The sequence below is a fragment of the Cryptomeria japonica genome, chromosome 4 (genome assembly GCF_030272615.1).
Source record: "Cryptomeria japonica chromosome 4, Sugi_1.0, whole genome shotgun sequence".
Taxonomy (NCBI): Eukaryota; Viridiplantae; Streptophyta; class Pinopsida; order Cupressales; family Cupressaceae; genus Cryptomeria; species Cryptomeria japonica.
In genome coordinates, this window is record NC_081408.1 from 211886472 (window position 1) to 211908024 (window position 21553).

Genomic DNA, 21553 nt, shown 5'->3' on the forward strand with positions numbered 1-21553 from the left:
TGGAGTGCAATTTTCTATGCAAACAGTCTTTTCGAAAATGGAGGAAATCATGATTGACCGGTCCATAGAAAAAATTTCATTCAAAAATTGATGTAATTTAATATGTATATGGTCATGTGATCTATTAAAATTATACGACAGTATTATGACGCTGTTATCTTGTTTGATTAGGAATCTCTAGCTTTTTAGACCCAATTTTGAGATACTAATCCTACCCACCCTTTGATAGGGAAGAGAAAGAGAACTATTAAAAAAAACACACACACACACAAAACATAGATTTTTCAAGAAAAAAACCCATTTTTATTATTTTCCCATCTTGCTAAACAATCGAAAAGCCTTACATAATGCCTCTTTTATATAGAGGTCTTTGGACAATTCTATAATCTTTCTAGAAACAACTAAATAAAATTGATTTTTGTTTTATATAAAAAAAAAAAAAGAAACTATTTTTTGTGTTCCAAAAAAAACTCATTTTTATTATTTGCTCATCTTTCTAAATAATCCAAAAGCATTACATAATGCCTCTTTTATATAGAGGTCTTTGAACAATTCTATAATCTTTCTAGAACAACTAAATAAAACTGATTTTTGTTTTATATAAAAACAAAGTGTATTTTTTTTGTGTTCCTTCTAGAATATTTTTAACAATATTTGATTTTTACATTTTATTGGAGGGAGAAATTACACATTCCAACACCCCCCCTTAATTTCAACCACCAATACTATGACATTCAAAATCCTTTGCTCTTGACTCTTTTTATGTCCATAACCAAGTCTGCTGGATTTGCAAATCTATTCCTTGATACCTTCAAATGATCTTGATGATGCCTTTCTTTTGTCTTTGTCCAATTGATGTGGTAGTCCTTCAAAACTTCAATCTGCAACTTCTAGAAACTTGAAATCGATAGACGTCTTGCCAAATACTTTCCTTTGACTTGAACCTGTTATGCCTTTTGAAAGCTTTTCTTGATTCCTATCAACTTTCACTTGTGAACTTTTATACTTGAATAATTTTTTTATCATGTTTGTAATTTTCTACTAACTGGATCCAAAACTCCATCCACAATCCTTTTTCATACAACTTGTCACATATTCATTATTTGATTCTCTATTTCAACACATCTTTTGGCAATGATTTCTTAACCCACATAGGGTACAAGGATTTAAATCCCAACATTTTTCTTTCGTATGTCCTTTCCTATTACAATGTGAACACTACATAGTCATCATATTATGACCTGATTCACTTGACCCTATAACACATGTATTCATTTGTCCTTTACCTATAGCATATCCAAGACGTTCTTATTTTGGCTTCATTATTGGCTCAATCGGCTTTCTCATACCTTGTTCATGCTTTCCTAGTCCTTTACCTTTATAACCCATTCTCTTCATTATTTTCAAACCAACATTAAATTCATTGTCATTATAATGTTTAGCATTATCATTTTCTTTTTCACAATCTTTAGCACAAACTTCTTCAACAAAAACACATGTATCATAAGACGAATTCAAATCTATTGTACTCCAAGAAACATCACACACCAATTTCTTTGACTTCAAACATTCATTTTCCTCATTTAATTTTGACATTTCTTACTTGTATAAACTATTATCTGCTTCTAAAAACTTTACTCTTTGTAATAATTCCTCATTCCTTCTATTAATCTCATCAAACAAATTTAGCTTTTCTTCTAACTCTTTATTATTCTCATCAAATTTAATCAATTCCTTCAAATGCAAAATATGTTTTTCTCTCAACCACTTTAACTTTTCCTCTAGATCTTCAATTTTCTCTGTATAATCAAAAATTTCATTTGAATGCTTATATTTTTCTACTTGCATCTGTACAAATTTATCTCAGATATTAGATTTATATTTTAAAATTATTATAGCTTCTTCCTCAAATTCTTCCAAACGACCTTCTTTATACAACAATATTAACTTTAATTCAACCAAAAAAACTAACATTTGATCTGAAAACCTTTTTAACAATTATTTACTCTTTTTTTAATGATAGCTCAATAAAATGTAAAATTAAAAAACACAAAGATCACCTTACCATACTAAGTGCTCCTTCTCCCAACAACTTCCAAATTTGCAGCAGCTAACAATCTTCCACTCTTCCAAATTTTCAGCAGCTAACAATCTTCCACTCTTTTTTTCCGTGAGCTCTAATACCACTTTGATAGGGAAGAGAAAGAAAACTTTAAAAAAAACACAAAACACAGATTTTTCAAAGAAAAACTAATTTTTATTATCTGTCCATCTTGCTACACAATCTAAAAGCATTATATAATGCCTCTTTTATATAGAAGACATTTCTAGAATCTTTCTAGAAACAACTAAATAAAATTATTTTTTGTTTTATATAAGAAAAACTGTTTTTTTGTGCTCCTCCTAAAATATTTTTAACAATATTTATTTTTTACATTTTATTGAAAGGAAAAATTACACATTCCAACACCAATAAAATTACACATTCCAACACCCTTGGGTTGAAAACTTATCTTATATAGACGCAACCCTGTCTATATGGAAAGCAGATCTCAGCAGGGCTGCAGTGGGCACCTCGCAAACCAGCAGGTTAGATTTCTCTTTAAGATTCCTTTGGAGTTTTATCTTATACACTTTGCATTCCCTTCTATGCTCGTGTTTTTCTGATGGATTTTTGTATATCCAATCTTCGCAGCTCCGAAAGATGTCAGGCATGGAGTTGACAAGTATGTGCTTGTTGCTCTTCACAACTTTCACTGGATTATTCAGTTTGACACACTCAAATCCAGATGGTAACCTCCTTTCTCTTCTCACCTCAGTTCGATCTTGCAAATTTTAATTAGACCTTTGTATTTTTTTCTAGGCTTTCTCAACATCAACTGTGGCGCCATTGATAACATAACAGACAAATTTCAATTAGACTGGATTTCCGACTCCCCTTTCATTAAAACTCGCAAAGTTTCGACGTTGCGTTCATCAGGAATCATTTATTTGCAATTCTTGACATTCGCCTATTTTCCAAATCTAGAAGTCAAAAAATATTGCTACTTGCTCCCTGTGAAGCCGCGTCTGAATTACTTAGTAAGAGCATCTTTTTATCCTGATTCCACAACTCCTTTGGCAAGATTCTTTGATTTAGCTATCGATGGAATCAAGTGGAGGAATGTCAACCTATCTGGTATAGACAATGTGACTGTCATATATTACGAGATCATCTTGGCCGCCAAAAGAGAGAGTCTGAGTTTATGCCTTGCGCGCAATTCTCAAACAGAACAAAATAGCTTTGTTTTCATTTCAAGCATTGAGCTGCGGCCACTCGAATCTTCCATGTATAATTCAACGGATTTCCAAAATAGTGCCTTAGATCTCATAGGAGATCGCATATATTTTAATGAATCTTCCCACCCACTACAGTAAGTGTTGTTATCAGTGAAATTTCAACTTAATCTGACAAATTTTCGTGCACTGAGATGTCAATCGAGCAATTGTTGTTGTTAACCCCAACAGTATTGTACCCATGTTCGAACTCGTCTAATTCGAAGTTGAACTGTGATGGCAATTAGCAGGTACCCAGACGATCCATTTGACCGCAAATGGTCATCCTTAAAAGCACGTGACAGCACAGTAAAGATTGCTCCTGAGGACGACCAGAAAAAATCTTTAGGAAGCGAGTTTGTGAATAAACCGCCCCTGAACGTGTCAAGGACTGCTATTGCAATGGAAACAGTCACCAATATGACTATTTCACACATATTTCCGGATTTCTCTGACCCAGGAATTTACTCTTTTGCAATTTATTTCTGCAACATCAACCGGACAAACCTCAGTCAGAGATTTGTGGTCTTCATTAACGAAAACCAAATATCAGATTTTCTAGAGATGAAATATTTGGAATGCCGTCAAGTGAATAAAGATTTATATCTTGACACTCCTGATCCTATAAACATAATTTTACAACCCATTTATCCATCTGAGTTGGGACCCTTCATAAATGGAGCAGAAATGTATAGGAAGCTGGAGGTGCAGACGACTACATACTCCGGAGATGGTAACTTTATCTATTCCATGGCGATGTTCTAAAATTATCTGTTTTTTTTGCGTATTTAAATTTGCAAATATTGTATGCGCCCAGTGGCTGCTATCAGAAAAATAGGAGAGGCAAAAACTTTTCCAGACGATTGGACAGGAGGAGATCCATGTCTGCCAGCTGATTATTCATCAACAGGGATAATCTGCAACCAAGACGATCCTCCGCGAGTCATTATCATGTAAACTTCCTTGCTTATTTCAGTAGCCTAACAATTGATATATCTTACACTATTAATATGTATGATTTAATTTGATTTTTCTTTTGCAGAAATCTAACAAGCATGCATCTCGAGGGCACAATACCTACAAATATAGCAGACTTAACAGCACTTAAATACTTGGTAAGAGTTTAGTAACTCGCTTTTGCTGTAAGAAGGCTAGAATACAATGTTACTAACTCTAATCTGCCGGTTACAGCTGCTAGGAAATAATAATTTATCCGGCCATATTCCGGACCTCAGCTCATTGAAGAACCTTAGAAAACTGTAAGGCATTTCTCAGTAGTTACCATCTTAAATTCCTTGTATGAATGTGAAACCTAGTTTTTTTGTACAACTTTGCTAATCTTTCCATTTTTGTTCACCTGATGAAGGCAACTGCAAAACAATCAACTTACGGGAGGAATTCCAAGATCATTAGAGAAGCTTCAAATGTTAAGCCAACTGTATGTTTGCCAATTTCATCCATTATAACATTTTTCATACAGCTTGTCTTGTCTTCTTTCGTTTCCCACATCACACGATAGCTTACGCTTTTTAAAATGGCTGTTTTTATTAAGCTTGTGTTTTTTCGTTGAAAAGATTTCTACAGGACAACAAATTAGAGGGAACCGTCTCAAAAGGATTAGTGAGACCTAGCTTGAATCTAGGGTACACTGATTCTATTTCCTCTTTCTATAAGCTTTTCATTTCATACTGAACAATCGATCAATAGGATTGGCGGTTTATGGTCTTGAATGTTTATCTACTCTTTAATACTGTTATCACCTTAATGATGTTAAACAGTTAAAGTCCACAAGGAAACAGAACTGTTATCACCTCGCTAATATACTTATTGTGAACTGTACCATGCAGCGTTGATCCTCAAAATGCTATTCCGGGAGGCAGCCGCAAATTTAAAGGTTGGGTTATCGGACTTTTAATTGGGTGTTCGGTAGTGTTAGTTTTAGTCATTCTTTCCGGAATTTTTCAATGGAGGCACAAACACGCATCGCAATCATTTCCAACCACAGATGATCCAACCTTGTCAAAACAATACCTTTTTGCAGGTATTTCGCCAACGTCTAGTATGCGAAAAGCAGCTTATTAGTGTTTCTATTTTTAAATATTAAAGTTTTTCTTTAACTTTTTTCCACCTGCTTGGCACCACAAAGGGTAACTTTTGTTTATTTGTTCTTTGTCAGATGAAAGAAATCAAAATAACTATCACAGGGTGGCTATAGAATACACAGAGGAAGATATTAAAACTTCTACCAATAACTATTCCACACTCGTTGGTAAGGGAAGCTTTGGATCTGTATTTTATGGCAGACTTTCGGGATATGAGGTTGCAGTCAAAATACTTCACATTGATTCTAATCAAGGCCGGCAAGAATTCCAGAATGAGGTTGGTTCTCTTAAACAGAGACAATAAATCATCCATAAAGCAATTTTACTTAATTTTATCAATGATTATTCTCTCCGCGCCAAATTCTCGAGTAACAAATGTTGTCTGTGGTTACAGGTAGCTATACTGTCAAGAATATATCACAAGAATCTTGTAAATCTTATTGGGTATTGCAAACAATCCATAATGGCATTGGTCTATGAATACATGCCGTGTGGAGCATTAACTGATCATCTATATGGTATTTGCACATTTAAAATCTTGCGTTTAATTAACTTGAATTCACTTAAATATCAAACAAACAAGTATATGCTAGATTTTTTTTCCACTTGCAGGCGTTGCCAAATTGAAAACGCCGCTTGATTGGCATGCGAGACTGAATATTGCTCGACAAGCGGCGGATGGTAAGATGTGTGTAGCAGCAGCAATTGATTGATATGTATTTGTTTCTGTAAAATAGTAAAACAGATTATATTTCAACAATTATACACACATTTTGCAGGTTTGCTATATCTGCATCAGGGTTGCTATCCTCCAATCATACACAGAGATATAAAATGTAATAATATACTGTTGGATAACAGAATGTCTGCCAAGCTAGCCGACTTTGGCATGTCAAAACTGTTAGAGAGTTCCATTGGATATATACCAACCGAAGTCAAAGGAACCATGGGTTATATTGATCCTGAGTATTTCACTTAACACCATAACATTTCTTTTTTTCTTAAATACTAATAGTTTTAGTATTCTTAAATATATTTTTAACTCTAATTGTAGACATAGCGAACGATAATCTAGTAGATTTAAATGCGGAAATTTATGCAGATACTTTGCAACATCATCATTAAATGAGAAGAGTGATGTATACAGTTTCGGAGTGGCTTTATTTGAGATTATTTCAGGAGTCTCACCCAGGGAGGGAATAGTAAAATCGGTAATTCATTTGATTGTAGCCCAATTTATTGTTTTCCATCAGTTTTGGATATGTTCATTGACAACATATTGAGAAATCATTGCAACAGGCACACAATCTACTTTCATGTGGAAAAATAGCAGAGCTTATGGATCCTTCACTGTGTGGCCGATATGACGTAGAATCAGCTTGGAAAGTTGCAGAGATAGCATACATGTGCGTGGAAATTGAGTCAATGAATAGACCCAAAATGAGTACGGTGGTGAAAGAATTAGAAGAAGCTGTGAAACTTGCATATGGTGCTAAAAATTATTCTGCTTCATATACCGTGGCGTCTTTTAATATTGGTGACATGCCCAGCCTTAGGTAGTAAGATCTTATAATAGTAATTAGTTGGCTTACAGCTTTTAAAGCACAGTTGTAATCGCAGAATGTTCTGTGAGAAGGATAAATATTATTCAACAGCTTTTAAACTCCTGTTTATGTCGAGATATCGACTGTACTTTTAATGTTTCTTTATGAGCTTAACAATAATTATAATCATGTGTGTAGCGGCATGTTCCAGTTAGAAAATTAACATTCCTTCCTTCGTATTTATGTATTTTCAATAGAATTTCTTATATATAAATTTATCTGTATGCATTACAATTCAAATCCGTTATAGCCCGAATTAGCAAACTAAACCACAGGTTTGGGCGATAAAAGACTAGATGAAGACAACGTAAAAGTAAAAGTATCATCCTCATTTATTAGCCAATAGGCTATAAAGGGTGGGAAACTTATCGGATTTGTCTCCTGTCTGACGGTGGAAAAACTTTCCTCACATCAGAATCAATTGCTGATTAATTGTTTCGAAAGTGTTTGTATTTATGATTCCCGCCACGTGGTCTTTTAGAGTAGATCTCACCCGATGAGATACCTCATCAGATCAGGAATCGTCATTTTCTTTTACAAGAACTACGAAACCCTTGATGGAGCACAGGTCATTGCGAATAGAGGGTTTTCCTCGAAGCTTTAGTAAGTGTCTTTTTCATTTTTGCTTTTGGGGTTTATAATTTTAGCAGTGGCGATGTGTGTTTTGGGTAATTTACATCATGTTCTCATGCAGTTGCGCAGTTAAGTGTTCTCATGCAACTTAAAAATTGTCAAAAAAAAATGGATAATTAAAAATCTTTCCCTATTTTGGTAGAGCAGCTATTGTTTAGGAATTAGAAATAAGCTATTGAACAAAAGGGGGGCTGGAAATAAGCAGTGGCTGCTTATTAATAAAAATGCTACATGGCTCCACAATTTTCTTTCCCTTTTTTTAAAATATTTTATTTCTTTTTTTTTACCAAGTTTTAAGTGCACAAATTAGTATTAATGCTATTAATACAAATTTAAAATGTTTTGCTTAAAAATAAGCAGCAAAGATAAATATTCATGGGAGCTATTAATACAAATTTAATACAAATTTAAGATGTTTTGCTTAAAAATAAGCAGCAAAGATAAATATTCATGGGGTCAGCTGCTTCACAAATAATCCCTAAAAATATTGAGCAGTAGCTGCTAGCCAAAATAAGCTAAGCAGCCGCATGGAAACATGCCCTTAGAACCAATTTTATCTTGAGTTGGATTTTTGTGTTAGGGTTTTATATGGCTAGGGTTTCGACTGGTTTTGGGGTTTTTTTTTTTTTCAGGTTCTGGCGAAGTAGTTACTGTTCGTAAGTGGTTATAGCTACAGTTGTGGCTGTTGCGGTATAGGCAGCGACCTGGTTGCTTATACCGTTGAGAATCTCATAATGGTTACAGAGGCCTTGTTTCTCATGTCTATCCGGGTAAGAAATTTACTACTTTTGGGCTATTATATTAAAAAAAATAGGTGTACAGGATTTAGGAGTAGGATTGTTTGGTTTTAAATTTTATTTTATTTTATTTTCTTTCTTCTTTCAGTGGTTACTTTTTGCAGCAATTAGGGCTATGTTTTCTCAGTTTAGAAACCACTAAACAGGCTGCTGCATGAATAGAGGTTCGCTTGTGTGTTCACTTCTATTTTAGGAAATGGAATGGTGCGAGGAAATAATTTGTGCCCTTTATGTTAAGTTAGGATTTGTGATAGAAAACAGGGGAGCAAAAATAAAACAGAGTAGCGCAGAACATTACACAGAGGAGTCAAATCAGAGCAGACCATTACAAATCTCTTTCTATGCAAGTCAGAGAGCTTCACAATCCTCACACGATAGCTCAAAGAGATACAAAGAAGAACATGGCATTATAAATTGGGGCACTTAAACCAGAATTTGAACCGAGAGCACCCTTCTCCATACAAATAAATAATCAAACCCAAATAAATGATAGTCTTACGGATTGTTATGAGAAGATGCAACCCTTGTAAGAGGAGATTTATGTTGTGCTAAGTAATGGCCAAAGATCAGCACTCCCTAAAACTGTCATCAGAAAACACAGAGAGAACAACAGCAATCCAACAATCTCCACAGAGAACATTCCTCCCAGATCAGCTCTACTAATTGGCATGCAACTAATCAAAATCTGACTCCCATTGCAAATATGAGCTCTGTCTGGTCTGTAGCAGCGATATCACCTTCAGCAGCTTCAGCGTATCCTGCAATTTGGGCGGCTCCTAACCAGCTTGTCTTCAAACCAACATTCCTTCAGATTCATCTGCCTCTCCAAGCTCTTCAAGATCGTATACCATTAGCTCTGATACCAATGATAGAAAACAGGGGAGCAAAAATAAAACAAAGGAGCCACAAAACAGGGGAGAATACAAGAGAGACAAATTATCAATCCATATTTCTCATTTTTCCTTTCATGCCCAAAATGATTACAAAATGCCTCTTCTAATTGAGGTCTTAGATGTTTCTAGAATGGTCAGGAGGTAGCTGGAAACTTCCAGAATTTTGCATATAAAATAATGTTTTAACACTATAGAAGGTATGGTGGACAGGTTGGAGTAGATGTTGAAAACAAATCCAAATCCTGCTAATTCTGTAAACACTTGTGCATACGGAGCATATGTGGATGGGGTAGGTGAGATTAGACTCCAACAATTTGATCAAAGTGGATTTGTATGGAGTATTGATCAAAGTGGATTTGTATGGAGTATTGGGTGTCGAATCTTATTTTGTTTTCTCGTGGAGTGTTCAGTTTTTGAGCAAGTACAATGATTTTTACTCTGTTGGATTTGTTGAGCCACCAGGTTCAACATTTGTGCAATGTGGCCTTAGTGGGTATTACAAGGCGTTTTTAAAGGCTCACGCTGCTGAAGTACTTTCACTTTCTTAAATTTCTTTTGTGGTTTTGTTTTTTTGTTCTAGTCATGTACTGTTGTCTCACAAAAAAGCGTGTAATGCTACAGAGGTTATGGATTTGACCAGTCATTGATTATGGACATTGGATAAGACATGATTAATTTTTCTGATTTTTGTTGTTGGCTTTTAGTCCACAGGAAAAATAATATTAGCCCTTATCATAGAAAATGTTTCTTCCTCTTCAGAGTTGAAGGAGAGTTGAAGAAGCCCAGGAATGTTTGCCTGTGCTGAAGGTAAGTTATTTATCTGACATTAGCCCTCTTAGGTCGATGTTATTCATTATTCTGGATTATTTAAGTACTGTCTATGTGCTTGGCTACTCCATATTAGTCCTAAACATTGTCTACTGATTTGCAGGTTGATAGACCATGTGTAGGAGGTGGTCTCTTTGATGGATCTGATTCTAGGAATGCAGAACCATGTAATAGGTGCATGTTAGACTGAGCAGGTTGCTCTCAGAGAGGTTTTCTTCTGTAAATTGCTAGGATTTTTTTACTGGGACTAATGCTTACTCCTGATATAGGGCTTTCTTGTGTATAGAGCAGAATAATCTTTGAAGATATTTGCGCAATGTTTGATCATGGTCTTCCTTCAATGTGTGAAGGAAGATTATTGGACACCATTGTTAGTAAAATCTTCGATGTCAATATAGAGATTGAAGGGAGTACCAAGATTAATCTTCCTATAGCTGTGATTCATTGGCCTTGATTACAGCTCCAATTTTTTTTCAACAATATGTTTTGCTTTTAGTTTCTAAAGCTATTCTTGTTGATTCCATAAGTTTCCATACATACTTATGCTGAGTTTCCAGTGCCATCACTAAGCCAACATATATCAATAGTCGAGTCTACATTTAATCTTAAGAGAAAGCATTCTTCCCTTGTGGACGTTGTTGATGATTATGACGGTCTGGAGAGGCCTGCACTATAATCTTGTCTAATTAAGCATAGGAATGAGCTTTATGTAAAATTTGATTCTTTGTTAAATCTAATGTGCAATGAAAAGGATTGCATTCACCAGTATCGCCAGTAGGTGGTCATGTTATCAACAATGTTAAATTGAAATGAAAAGGGAGAATGTGCAGGTAAATATTACATAGCATACCTTTGAGAAAGGCAAAATTTCCTATAAAATGAGAAACTAAAAAAAACAATATTTCCATAGCCACTGCTCCCCTCTCTTCCCGTCCCTTGTTTTTATATATATGTAAGGATGTGGAGACACAATAAGGCATGTGGAGAATGTGGAAACACAATTAGGGCACGCCAACACCTTGTATGCTTAGGCTGTAGGTTTTTCAAACGTGTGAAAAAGAAACTACAAGGAGCTTGAACAGACTTAAAAACATTTTAAAATTTATTTCTTGCATTTGGTGTTGTCTTCACAGGCACGTGGGTAGCACGTTGCCTCAAAATATTTCTGCTGTGACACATGTATGAGATGTGTTCAGCTGTAACCTTCCCACCGTTTTAAATTCAAAACATAAAAAGGAGCTCAATATTTTTAATGGGAGAAAAATATACCACTATCGAGATGAAAATCGTTAACTGCCAAATTATTATTTGGCCAACAATTTCTATTTATTTATGTTGAAGAAATGCATGAAATTACAATAAAGAGATAGTCAATAGACTATCAAATGGGATACCGATTAGAACAAATAGTATATTAATTTGCAGTAGAAGCAATACAAGACAACAAAAAAGTAGTTATAGAGAAACTGAGTAACAATTAAACATTAGATATTACAAACATAACATAGCTGAAATAACAAATACAAGATAACAGTTATAGAAAGTCTCAATAACAGCTTGAAGAACATGATAGTTGTTGTAGAAATATTAAATAATAACATAGGGGAAGAGCACCATTAGTTGAGCAACATAACTTCGCACTTCTCAAAATCTTATGTGGAAATTTCAAATCACTCCCAATTTTTTACAGTAGTTTACTTGGCAAGTCCCCTGCTTATAACTAAGCTTTCAGCACCACATCATCAAGTATGGTGCCATGTCAGCATGCTTTTTGTCAAGGTGTCCAAAACAGGCCAAAACAAAAGTGAGACCAATAGGTGTGCAAAAGAGGCCCCAATAGTTGTGCAGCTGATATGGCATCACCTGATTGGTTACTTTTTACAATATTAGTACATTTCCTAACAACTATTGGTACATTTTATTTTATGTTTCAAACAATAGGTTTTATTTGTTCAATTTTTGGAACAAAAGGTATCAACAACCCTCACAACAATTGATACATGCTCAACTACTGGTGCTCTTCCCCTAATAGCTAAAAGAACATTGGCAACAACATTAGCAATCATTTAAGAAAGACATTATGCCTTGTGCAATGACAACCTTTCTTTTATTGAGTATATTAATTTGAAGTTTGAAAATACTATAAACATCAACAGTCTTGTTTTCTTTTACTCTGTCGGCTTTAAAATACAAAGAAATGTTATTAGAAAACTTAAAATGAATTATTGCAATTAAGTAATTTAAGGATCATTAAACGTTTCAAAGTAATTGATTATGAATAGAGATAAATTTTTTATTATTATTACTAAGGATATGGAATCAAAGAATTTTGAAGTCAAATAATTCCTGTATAATTTAAGTTAAAGACATGTACCATTTATTTTTATTTATTTTTAATCTTTTGTTAATTATAATTATCTTTCATAATTTGGAATGGTTCATATATTTTTAGGAGAAGAAAGATAATTATTTTCAATAAATTAATAAGAATAATAATAAAACACAATTATATTAATAGTCAATAAGGGACAATACAATATCCTTGATAAATGATCTATTTAAACTTTATGGTTTTTAAAATTAAATTTTTATAAAGATCTTTGATTAATATCAATAACCTTGTCCTTATTTTTAAATTAATTTCTTTCATTAGAAGAGTTAAAAAGATCTAAAGGGTCACAAGCAGTTCCAAACTCTAATACCCCACTTTTAAAAAAAAATTAAAATGTTATTTTTCAATCTTTTTGAGTTCTTAATTTTAGACTTTGAAATTATTCTTTAGCTTCAATTTTAAATTCTTGAGTGTTGTTCTTTATTTCCTTTATTATATTAAAAACATTTAGTTTTTTATTAAAGGGTCAAGGGGGTTTGGAAGGGGCCTGAAACCCTATATACAAAATGCTAGCTTCAACAAGACATCAACAAAGTAGAACTAAACCAGCAGGCAAAAAAAAGATAGAGAAAAGAGACTAGACAACAAACAAGGCACTAGGCCAATACAAGAAGAAACACAATAAAAAGGTTACTTAAGGTTCTTTAAATCTTTAGCCACCTATGCCTCATGCTCAGAAGCCTCATGAGCAAGCTTCTTAATGTCTTGCAAGTCCTTTAATGTCTAATCAGCTACCTTCTTCAAATTGCCCCTTGTATAGGTATAAGGTCATTTTCCCTCTAGGTCGATGAACTGAGGATTACCTTGATGCGGCCTTTCAAATTTCTCCATATGCATCATTATACTACTCATAGACCCTTTAATCACATTGTGGTTGAAATTGACCTACTTAACCAAGTTAGCATTGATATTCTTGATTTTTGTTTCTAAATCCACAATACATCCTTCATAATCAAATTTCAAATTGGCCAAATCCATCATGGTCTTTTGAAGAGATGCAGCCACATGTCTAGCTTATTTATCAACCCACAAATCACCATGCTCCACACCTTTATCTAGCCTAGCTTGAATCGACCTGATCTTAAGGCTCATCTATTTGATTTCATGGAAGTACCATATATGCATCTTAAAGGTGCCCACCACCATATCCCTAGCGGGAGTCGAGACATCATCATGGTTTTCCTTATCCAAATTGAGGTGGGGGGATGATTGTTCAATTGATGAAAATTTGATGATCTATCACCTCTCTCCTTAAGAATATCTTTGAAAACTCCCAAAGGAGAGGAATGTTAGTCATTTTGTTCCCCTAAGCCAAAGGGAAATAGGGGAGGCGGGTAAAAGTATTGATCTATGTCATACCTACAACTAATCCGTATAATCGGACGGAAGGGTTCTGATCGGAAGTGTTTTGGTCAAACCAATGTGGCAGTCACGTGGCACCAGTGTGGAAAAGGGGTTCCAGTCAGAACCCCTTCCAGCCGAAACGCTTCTAGCCGAAACCATTTTCCCTATATAAACCGTGAAAAAGACTTTTGCTCTCATTGTGCATTGAGGGCCTTAGAGTTCAGCGGGTGAGCAGGAGAAAGGGGGAAGTGGCTCAGCCGGATGCAGAGGTAGGTTTTTTTTTATTTTTTTGTTTTTTTAGTGTTTTTTAAAATGCAACTGTAGTAATACATTAATTATTTATCTATTTTCATAATAATGTTGTATTAGTTTTTAGTTTTTTAGTTTTTAAGTTTATTAGATTTTAATTTCTTAATAATATTTTAGCTTTAAATTTTTTTAATGATCGTTAATATATTAGTTTTAAACATTTTAATGGTTAATTTATTTTTTATGGTTAATTATTTATAAATGTGACATATAGATATATATGTTGACATTGTCATTGACGACAACCAACCGGTATTAGGTTTCTACATGCACCAACATCGTAGACATCATACACAAACATCAACAGGCACTAACACTGGCAGACATATTCATCGGCATCTAGATTACATCGGCAAATGAAGTATACTGGCACTTAGGCCGACATGTGACAAAGTTTTGTTTATGTGAATTGTATTGTAAATGTAACTAATTATTTGTAAGCCGACATGATGTATTGTAAAGACTCATATATGTATGAGATCTTCTAGGTCATTTTGATGTGGTAGATGTAGTAGGATATATTGATGGGAGAATATAGATGATAGATAAGACAACAAAGGTTTTGTTAAGGTATATGACTGAGCTTAAATCGGTAATGAACCAGGCATTAGAGATGCTATTTTCAGTAGTATATTGTATTGGATTTAACTATCCATATTGTAGTCAATGAGACTCTTCATTGAGCAGTGCGCTCTAGGCTATTGGCCTTCCTGCATGTGCAGGCTCTTATTGTAAGTAATATCTATTCATATTGGCTAGTGAATAAATATTGTGGGTCACAAATCCCACTGAGGTTTTTCCCATACCGGGTTTCCTCGTTAAAATATCTTTTGTTATGGTGTGCACTTATGTTGTCTCTATTATTTCTATTTATTGTGTTATTTCTTATTTACCGGTACATTGATTTGGGTTGCAAAGTTATAAATAAGTTTAAATATTCAACTAACCAGTTAGACACTGATTCACCCCCCCCTCTCAGTGTCTTTGGGACTGTCATTGCATCTAACAATTGGTATCAGAGCTTTGTCCTCTATTTGCAAAAGCCTAACAGCTTGAGGAAGATTCTGAAGCCGATACCGATGGAGAGTTTGAGAAAACAGTTGGAAGGAGCTCTTGAAGATTTTGATGCAGAAAAATTGAAGAATATCAAACTTGAATATGATCTAAGGATTGCATAGGAATTCATTAAAGGACTTCAGGAGAACCTGGTTATAGCACAAAACAAGAGGAAGGAACTTCATGAGAAAATGCATAGTGATGATGATGAAAAATAAACTCTTAGAGACATTATAGATAAGTTGAGGCACGAGAATAGTAACATGAGGAATGAAATGCAAGATCTAACCATGAGATTATGTAAGGATATTGAAGATAGGAAGAAGAATGAAGAAGACTTGACTAGGAGACTTAATGATGGAGCAAATGAAAATTTGAGACTTAATCATGAAAATGATATGCTAAAGACGGATCTGATTCACATGCAACATGATAAAGATGAGCTTAGGAGACAAGTTGGCATTCTGGAAAATGAGCTGATCACTACAAATGAACACAAAGACAAATTCAAGAAAAGTTCAGAAAGACTTGATGTTATGCTGAAAAGACAAAAACTTGATGGAGATACAATTCGACTTGGATTTGAAGTTGGAAAAAGTTCTGGGACTACAAATAATCAAGATCATAGTAAACCGGTAAGACAACCTAATGCTTATAAATTTAATGGGAAATATTTCAAATGCAATAAATATGGTCATAGAGAAAATCAGTGCAAATTTAGAAATAATCAGAATACAAACTTACCCACCGGTCAATGTTCCAAATGCAATATAGTTGGTCATAATTCAGAGAATTGCTTAATGAATGTGAAATGCTATGTTTGTGGAAGATTTGGACATTTATCTAATCAATGCAGAACACAAACCGGTCAAGGATATGGAAAGGATATTCAGAGGAATAATGTAACTTGTTATGCATGTAACAAGATTGGGCATATTGCAAAATTTTGTAGAAACGACACTTCACCGATGAACAATAAAGGATCTAATCAAAAGGGAAAAGAAAAGGTAAGCGAAATAAAGCAATAATTTTCAAAACAATGGATTAAGAAGAGAGATCAAAGAGTTGATGAAACTATCTCTGCACTGATAGAATAGATTAATCCTCCACTAGTAGGAGATTCTACATCTAATTAAGAAATAATCCTTAGGGGGTATTGCAGCAAGTTGAAAATCATGTATTATACCCTCGGTTGATAGTGAGAAGATACATTTCTTCTTTGTCGGCATATGTGTTAAGTTTTCACTTAACCAGCAAGCATTTAATGCGGTTGTTGGAGAGATTTTTTGGTTATAAAGCATCAGAAAACCCTCATTTTGACTCACAAAGCATTCAAACATTCGAAGAGCGTGAAATTGAGCAAGGGCATTCTAAGGCGAAGCAGCGAAGTGATTTTCAGGAAATCAAATTTTGAGTAAGAGGTATTTATCTTTTGAAATGTCATCTTCATCTTTTGTTCCTAAGTTTATTTCAAACCCTACTGTGGTACAGAACATCAAGCGCCCTAGACCTATATTCAAGATTATCTATGAAATTGCTAAACATGATGATTCTATCGAAGCTTTTCTTAAAATTCTGAAGGGTGTCACTTTTGCTGAAGACCCAAGAATCTATATCCACTACAACATAGAAGACCTAGGGACTAAGGACTTGAAGAAAATGTTTAATTATGTTATTACTGATGAGAAAGGTCTCATTAAACTTGAACATAAGATTATTGAAGACTTAGGTTTTGTTGAAATTTTAAGCATTCCTGAATTTCCAAAGGAAGTAGTCTGTCTTGTGTTGAGAAGAGTCCATGGAGAATTTGTATGGTTAGAGTCAGTTTGCAAGATAACCAAGGAAGCAATTAAGGCAGTTACTAGTTTACCCTCAATTGGTAGTAAGCCTAACAAAACCAAGAAAATACCTAACAAAAGTGTGATGAGCTTAACCGGAGCAACATCCAACAACAAATCTCTTAGGGTTAATGATATTACTGATGCAAATATTAGATATGTGAGTCTGGTACTTGGCTATAGAGCAATGCATGCAAACAGATTGAATTTGGTTTCTAGCCTTTGTATTCACAGTGCATATCAGATGGTAAACAACAACACTAAAATTGATGTTTGTTAATGGCTTTAGGATGAATTGATTGATAACTTGAAGAAGATTAAAGGTGACAAGAAGAGAACTTTTTGCTTTGGCAACTTACTTGTTTGTCTAATGCTTTACTTGAGAAAGAGATACCTGGTATTGGTCATAAGGATTTTGGATATGACATCCCAATAGGAAAACAAATTTTGGAAGCTTTCATCGGTTTGGGCGCTAACTATGAAAAGATCATAACAAATTACTTCAAAATATTTCAAACTAAAATGAAGGAAAGAGAGAGGTTACCACAGAGCATAGTTGATAAGGATGACAAACAAATTTGCTTTGTAATCAAACGTGATGAGACATGGATGGAAGCAGTTAGCCCTAGAACTATTTGGGTTACTGAAATGGGTTATGAAGTTGATCTAAATGTTCTTGAGGCATATGCAAAAACACTACTTGATGCACCTAGAGAACCATCTGAAGAAATTCTTGGTAGTGCTGAGAATATTGAGAGTGTTGTTCCTATGCACAAGCAGAGTAAAAGAAGAGAGAACATTATCAGAGATGCATCCAAGATGGAAAGTTAAATCAAGAAAAATATAATGAATATGAGTGGTGTATCAGCCAGTGAACTTGAAGGACTGAAATCGCAAGCACATGTTTCACCGGTTGTCACTTCTTCTGATACCGACAATGGAAAAGTAGTTGAATTCAAGAGATTAGAGAGGAAGAAGAGAAACCCCTCACCGTTACCTTCTCCTTCTCCTAAGAAGGTAAGAACACTAAGGAAAAAGCAGTAGGAAGTTAGGGAACCTAAGAAGAAGTTTACACCATAAAAGAAACAGACACCATTTACCCCTACTCTAGAATAACTCTTGAATGAGATAACACAGGAAGGAAATCTGACAAATATTGTTAAATTGATAATTCTTTTAAGGATTCTGACAAGGAAACAATAGAAGAGAGCATAATTTTGCATTTAGATATCTATAAGAAAGTTTTGATTGAGGTTGTGGATGTTTTACTAATGATCTTTATCTAAGACTTGAGGCTGAACAACTATTAGTAATGGACCATGATAAGAAGTTGAAAGTTGAAGCATTGATGGCGGTACATCCTATAAATTCAAAAGAGGAAATTGATGAATTAATCTCTAAAGCAAACCGAACAGTATTTATGAGTGGACACTGGCAACTGAGTCTGATGGCAGGGAGAGTTAAGGAGATTGCTAATGAGACTGCAGATAAATGGGATATATTCTTTGTTGAAAAGGAAAAGCAAGAAGAAAGGAGTAGACCAAAAATGGACAAGTCCTTTAAGGAATATCAAAAAGATAAGGGAAAAGGAAAAGCTAGTGGTGTTCCTTCAATAAATATTACAGATAATCTTCCACCTCTAGCTCAGGATATCCCATCAGTACATTTAGTAGGTCCACCTGATATGGGAACTGAAAATGTTACTCTTGATAACACTAACCCGGATCTTGAGATTCTTTTTTTTGTGAACATTGATAAATAGGATATTAACATTGTTGTAGACAAGGAAACTGTAGAAGTTAAGGCAGATGATGCTAAGATCAGTGAGATCTCTGAGTCACCGACACAAACTATTGACCCTTAGAACACTGAGTCACTAGCACAAATTGTTGACTCTCAGATCACTGAGAAACCAACACAAGCTCAGAAACCATAGACTGAGATATCAACAGAAGATAAAGGAACTAATACTGAGAAACAATCTGAGGCAGAGGTTCATATTGAGTCTGAGAAACTGACAATTACAGAGGTGCCTAATCAAACTGAAAAACCAAAGGAAGCAGAGGAAATAGCACAAACAAAGAAACTGGCACACAATGTGAATAAAGAGGAAGCAGTTGATGGAAATAAGGAAGAAATAGTGAAGATAATTGGAGAAGTATTTGCTGAGAGGAAAGCTATTTCTGAACTGAGCACATCTACAGGTCAATTTAGACCCAGTAATGTAACAGATGTTCTATTGGATTCCATTAAGAGGATAACAAACTGCAATGCCTTAGTATTTAAGGCTATTGATGACACATTACCTATCTTGAAGATGATTGCACCAACTTGTAAGACATATCACATTAAGGATTCTTTAGGTAAATTGGACACATTGTCCAAATTTATTGCTGAAAATGTTGTAACTATAGATAAAGTGAATGAGGCTACTGTTAAGGAGAGAGTTGATAAAGAGAAGGGTGAATTCTTTGTGAGCACTATTAAAAACTATATTGGCCACTTAGATTCACTGTTACCAGTACTTAATTCTACAATTTTGGAGTATAAGAGTTGTATAGAGAAGCCTGTAAACCTCACTGTTTGATAGAGGAAATTAATGAGGAGATTAAGCAGACACATAAAGAGATTGATGATATTGTGGATAATATGATAGGTTCTTTGGGACTTATCTCAATTTTTGAGCAGGAAATGGCAGTTTTTGAAGATAAGTTAGAGAAGCTTGAGAAAGAGAAGGCAAGAATAAGGTTAAGGGCCCGTGAACTAAAAATTAAACTTGGTCCAAGATTGGACAATCTTATTACTCAGCGGGTTGAGCTATCAAAGGCATCAATTCAAGGAGAAGGATCACCAGAGCAGCAGATGCATTATTTGACCGACATGATCCAATAGACAGAGACTATCCTTTGTGACAATAATAAATTCATGCAGAGCTTGAATCTACTTTTGGCTGACATTTTTCAACTTATAAGCAACCCGTTACAAGCTATGAGGTAGCATTTTTGTATTCTTTTCTTTTTGACATTATTTATCATTGATGTCAAAGGAGGAGTAGTAGTATTGAGAAAAATAATTGCACAGAGGAGATCACTTGCTCAGGGGGAGCAAAGATTTTTGAGATCAAATTTTGGACTTCACTTTTGGATAAGAGCTTTTGGATTTTTCTCATGAGTGTTGCCATCAATACCAAACGGGGAGATTGTTTGCATTCTACACTCTAATGAGAATATGGTTGATGTTGTCATTGATGGCAACCAACTGGTATTAGGTTTCTACATACACCAGCATCGCAAACATCATACACAGACACCGGCACCGACAAACATATTCACCAGCATCCAGATTACATCGACAAATGAAGTATACCGACACTTAGGACGACATGTGACAAAGTTTTGTTTATGGGAATTGTATTGTAAATATAATTAATTATTTGTAAGCCAACATGATGTATTTTAAAGACTCATATATGTATGAGATCTTATAGGTCATTTTGATGTGGTAGATGTAGTAGGATATATTGATGGGAGAATATAGATGATAGATAAGACAACAAAGGTTTTGTTAAGGTATATGACTAAGCTTAAACCAGTACTAAACCAGGCATTAGAGATGCTATTTTGAGCAGTACATTGTATTGGATTTAATTATCCATATTGTAGTCAGTGAGACTCTTCATTGAGCAGTGCGCTCTAGGTTGTTGGCCTTCCTGCATATGTAGGCCCTTATTGTAAGTAATATTTATTCATATTGGCCAGTGAGTAAATATTATGGGTCACAAATCCCACTGAGGTTTTTCCCACACCGGGTTTCCTTGTTAAAACATCTTGTGTTATGGTGTGCACTTATGTTGTCTCTATTATTTTTGTTTATTGCATTATTTCTTATTTATTGGTACATTGATTTGGGTTTCAAAGTTATAAATAAGTTTAAATATTCAACTAATCGGTTAGACACTGATTCACCCCCCCTCTTAGTGTCTTTGGGACTATCATTGCATCTAACAATATAAAACATTACTATAACACCTAAACACACACTAGGACATCTTAAGACACTATTAAGACATGAATGACCCCTTCATACATCTGAAGACACATTTTCACCCATTTTAGCATCCTCACATGTATAACATGTAAGATTCCATACAAAACAATAAGAACCCTTAAGACACCTTATTATTGTAATGATCCATTATGACTAATAATCTATAATAATACCTTAAGAAAAAAAATACCTTATGACCCATAATGACCCCTACCGACCCCATGAGATCATATACTATTGTAAGGGGTCATATGGAGTTGTTAGGAGTCATATAGGGTCCTAAGGGGCCACCCTTATGTTCTAACACATGTGTAGCCCCTTAGGACCCCATATGACTCCTGACGACACCATATTACCCCTTAGGAATCCATATGACCCCATAGGTTCACATAGTG

At 34.6% G+C, this 21553-nt stretch overlaps 1 protein-coding gene across 4 annotated transcripts; it reads left to right on the top strand.

Moving 5' to 3' along the window:
- Positions 1–2450: 2450 nt before the first annotated feature.
- Positions 2451–7150, top strand: LOC131061156 (probable LRR receptor-like serine/threonine-protein kinase At1g67720). Of its 4 annotated transcripts, none has more exons than XM_057994664.2 (16): positions 2451–2589; positions 2696–2792; positions 2864–3413; positions 3564–4048; positions 4133–4268; positions 4358–4430; positions 4507–4574; positions 4682–4753; positions 4890–4958; positions 5163–5356; positions 5492–5694; positions 5812–5935; positions 6030–6098; positions 6197–6383; positions 6520–6628; positions 6717–7150. In XM_057994664.2, the coding sequence occupies exons 1-16, from the start codon at positions 2539–2541 to the stop codon at positions 6975–6977; spliced, it is 2748 nt and encodes a 915-aa protein (XP_057850647.2). In that variant the 5' UTR covers positions 2451–2538; the 3' UTR covers positions 6978–7150. The 4 variants fall into 4 exon arrangements, 3 of the variants coding, with proteins under 3 accessions (XP_057850647.2, XP_057850649.2, XP_057850650.2); XM_057994666.2 differs by having other exon boundaries at positions 3567–4048; XR_009372283.1 differs by lacking the exon at positions 6717–7150 and having other exon boundaries at positions 6030–6105.
- Positions 7151–21553: the final 14403 nt, after the last annotated feature.

Excerpts from the sequence above, each read along its gene's own strand:
- LOC131061156 (XM_057994664.2), top strand. The coding sequence starts at position 2,539 with ATGGAAAGCAGATCTCAGCAGGGCTGCAGTGGGCACCTCGCAAACCAG. Across the intron at positions 2,793-2,863 it reads GACACACTCAAATCCAGATG|GCTTTCTCAACATCAACTGT; the intron begins GTAACCTCCTTT and ends ATTTTTTTCTAG. Across the intron at positions 5,695-5,811 it reads GGCAAGAATTCCAGAATGAG|GTAGCTATACTGTCAAGAAT; the intron begins GTTGGTTCTCTT and ends CTGTGGTTACAG.